The sequence below is a fragment of the Heliconius melpomene genome, chromosome 16 (assembly GCF_056956725.1).
Source record: "Heliconius melpomene rosina isolate 202511_hmr_F chromosome 16, ASM5695672v1, whole genome shotgun sequence".
Taxonomy (NCBI): domain Eukaryota; kingdom Metazoa; phylum Arthropoda; class Insecta; order Lepidoptera; family Nymphalidae; genus Heliconius; species Heliconius melpomene.
This window is the reverse complement of record NC_140404.1, coordinates 2,967,648-2,971,126: the sequence shown is the minus strand read 5'-3', so window position 1 is coordinate 2,971,126 and position 3,479 is coordinate 2,967,648. Positions and strand designations below refer to the sequence as shown.

The following is a 3,479-nucleotide window of genomic DNA, read 5'->3' as shown; positions in this document are numbered from 1 at the left end:
CATCATGTAAATATTAAAATGTGGAAAAGATAAACTTAAATATTATAGTTCTAATGTATTGATTTTCGACCTACAATTAATCTTCAATGCACTAAATAGAGGTATAAGATCTAAGTTACCGTGAAATCTGATGAAACTATCACATATTGTAGACGTATGCTGCGTGAATAGGAACGTAGCTTGCACAAGCCCTATTTAACTTGGTCGGGTTATATGTATAACTATATACAAATATACTACAAAATAGCGGCAATGTAATATATAAGAATAATATAATATACTATAAGTTGTGCATAATTACGCACGGTTTTCTTATAACATAAACTTTTATAAGCACCAATTTAAAAATAAGGTTAAGAAATCTTAGCATTCGAGCCGTAAAGGTAAAACTATCCCTATATACCAAAACAAAAAATCGTGCGCTACCAATTTTTTATACTTACCTTTCATGTAAATGGCTGATCTAGCGTTTTACGGTGATATATCCAAATGGGAAAACTTAACTATAATCTGAACACATTATTGTACCTCAAAGTACATAACAAATGTTAAATCATACACATATTTCACTCTTATTCTGAAAAATCGGCGAAATAAGCAAGGTAGGTAAACTATCCAAAACAGTCGTGAAAAAGGTCCATAGAGAATGTAGACGCACTGTGCGAAAGCGAGATTGCAGTATAAACAGAGACGGAAGGTAAACCTCCATGTAACGATTCGCTTGAATTATTAAAATCACGAAATCAATAAAATTTTTACTTTCATAATGATACACATTTATTGAAATTTAAAATATTCTTAAATGGTTATTTTACCTATTACCTATCTTTATATTATTTTTATATAAACTACATAGAGTTTCTAAATATCTATATATTTATATTTCTTTATAATTTTAAATATATAATATTTTTTTACGAAAAATATGTTTATAAAATATTTCTTTATTTATTAAAGGTTAATGTCATACTAAAGTTTAAAAATCATGGCACTGGTAATTTCAACTTTGAGTTTGAAGTTTTAATCTCATTTTTGACAGATATTCTAGTTTTTGTATTTTCGATATACGATTGTGTAATATGATTCTAATGTTACCAAGAACGATTTTAAGAGGAAATATCCTCAAAATTTCTCCGAGATTTCTTAGCGAAATCTCTGGCCAAAATCCAAGTGATACTTCATCGTCGGCACCACTATCACAGGCTAAAGTTAACGCCAATGTTCCTGGTCTTAGCACTGCAGTCATCCATCAGGCCTCTGAACCGTTAGGCCCAGGTGTAGATCCCAATAAAAGTGGCCCATATAAAGTACCGGAATATTTTTGTTACGACAATATGAGTTATTTTGAAGCAGAAATAGAAATGGCGAAATTTAGATTACCACAACCTTCTGCTGTGAAGAAGTAGAATAATAGAAAAAATATTTATATTATTTGTGTTAGGTAACTCATAAATATATGTTAATAAATTATAATTTCAAACCTTATTTGTATTTTTCTGAAAAATCAAGGCAACAAAATCCTTTAACCCTCAATAGTATTAAGCCCTCTAAGAATTCTAATCTAATATGCCTCAAACTTAGCACAATAGGAGTTAATATGTTACTTACAAAGAAGATGCATAAAGATATATTTTTAATGTTAAATTGGAAACAGTCAAATTGGTATAAAAAGAAATTAATCACATTTATTAATTTGTGTAGCAGAATAATTAATATCTCTCGGTAGGAAATAGTTATTTCTATTGTTAATTTTATTACTTTGAAGCTAATATATAATTTTAAAAATATTTAGTTTTGTATATTTTTGGAAACCAATGTTTGAACACCTTCCAATAGTCTGTTCACAGGTAGACTCATCTGTGAACACAGACTACTGCAGTGTTTGAATATTTTTTACGAGCTTTATGCTGTATTCTGCATATAGTTGGGTAAGCAGAGGGAACCTAGCGTTAAAACACTCTGATTCCCACTTTCTGCTAAATGATTTTCTTATTCCTTTCTTTTTAAGGCATAGCAAGTTGAGTAAAGTGACACAGTAGGCTGAAATTTCTTTTTTTTTTTTTTCTTTATTTATTTTTAATTTATGCAAATAATACAGTTTTACATTTAAAATGTTTAATGATTATTAAAATCAAAGATCTTATAATGTTTCATAATCTTTATTCCAACTGATCTCCATACATACTAAACCTACAAACTATTTAACATAAAATGCATAATAAAGAATTTTATAATGTTAAGTGTATATTAAACACCACAATATGCCTAAAGAAATAATTACTTATATAGCAACTGAAGCAGTGGCACTTAAAATAACTGCAGTTTCATTATTTTCAGAAAGAGTAGTCACTAGCTCCAGGCTTTTTTCATACTCTTCCTCCGCCGTATGTTACTTCTTCTTTGTGAGTTTCTCTGATAAGTCGTCAAAGGATGGGTCTTGCAGGTTAATCATCAAACTATTACCAGGCAAGAAGACTCTATTTTGTGACTGAGCAATCATCCTAGAAATACTTTGAGCTGCACGGATTTTGCGCAACTTTAAGTACCCAGGATTCATTCCCATAGATTTACCCAACATTTCTGCTGCTTCAGCTTCTCCTTCAGCTTGTACAATTTTCTGCTGGCGCTCTTGCTTAGCCCTTTCAACAACGAAAGCAGCACGCTGAGCTTCTTGTTGGGCTACTTGTTTAGCTTCAACTGCAGCTGTATATTCTTTACCAAAACTCAATTCTGTTAGAGATACATCATCTAAAATTATATTAAAATCTGCTGCCCTCTCAACTAATTCTCTTCTTATTAATAATGACACTTGCTGACGTTGGGTAATAAGTTGGGATGCATTAAACTTGGCTACAACTGATTTCAACACTTCATTACAAATTGATGGAAGGACTTTTTCATCATAATCAGTACCCAATTGTCTGTACATAGTAGATAAGTTGCTAGAATCAGGACGAGATAACACTCTCAACGAAATGTTTACCATTTGTAAATCTTTTGAGCCGGTCGGAGAAGATATTTTACGAGGTCGTGACCTGATGTCATAAATGATAGGATACTGGAACCATGGAACACGAAAATGTAGACCTTCAGACATAACATGCTGTTGCACTCCTCCTATTCTGTTAAACATAATTGCACGATGACCACCCTCGACAGTAAATAAGGACTGTGAAATACCGTAGACCCCTGCGCCTAGTACAGCAGCTACTTTCAATCCAATACCAAGTCCAGGTGGGCCCCCTTTAGCAAACTTGCCCGCCATATCATTTAATTTACTTTGGGCCATCTTTACGACAAAAAAGCTTTGAAAATTTCAAAGAATTTAAAAAAGAATAAATTTTCTAACCTATCCGGCGAACACTACGAATTGTGCAATGATGAATGAACGATATCAAAGTCTATACCCTATACAGATAAAAATTAAATCTGGCTAAATCATCATTATTTTATATAATTTAAATTCCTAAACACAAAAT

General features: G+C 31.6%; 2 protein-coding genes across 2 annotated transcripts; one reads left to right on the top strand and one right to left on the bottom strand.

Moving 5' to 3' along the window:
- The first annotated feature begins 1,004 nt into the window (after positions 1-1,004).
- Positions 1,005-1,485, top strand: LOC146530690 (uncharacterized). Its single transcript, XM_085199115.1, has one exon. It carries the CDS (start codon positions 1,080-1,082, stop codon positions 1,404-1,406), a length of 327 nt encoding a protein of 108 aa, XP_085055241.1. The 5' UTR covers positions 1,005-1,079; the 3' UTR covers positions 1,407-1,485.
- A 658-nt stretch (positions 1,486-2,143) lies between these two features.
- Positions 2,144-3,382, bottom strand: LOC146530689 (prohibitin-2-like). Its single transcript, XM_085199114.1, has one exon. It carries the CDS (start codon positions 3,287-3,289, stop codon positions 2,390-2,392), a length of 900 nt encoding a protein of 299 aa, XP_085055240.1. The 5' UTR covers positions 3,290-3,382; the 3' UTR covers positions 2,144-2,389.
- Between the last annotated feature and the right edge of the window lie 97 nt (positions 3,383-3,479).

What these genes read in the sequence shown, in the direction of transcription:
- LOC146530690 (XM_085199115.1), top strand. Translation starts at nt 1,080, where the DNA reads ATGATTCTAATGTTACCAAGAACGATTTTAAGAGGAAATATCCTCAAA.
- LOC146530689 (XM_085199114.1), bottom strand. Translation starts at nt 3,289, where the DNA reads ATGGCCCAAAGTAAATTAAATGATATGGCGGGCAAGTTTGCTAAAGGG.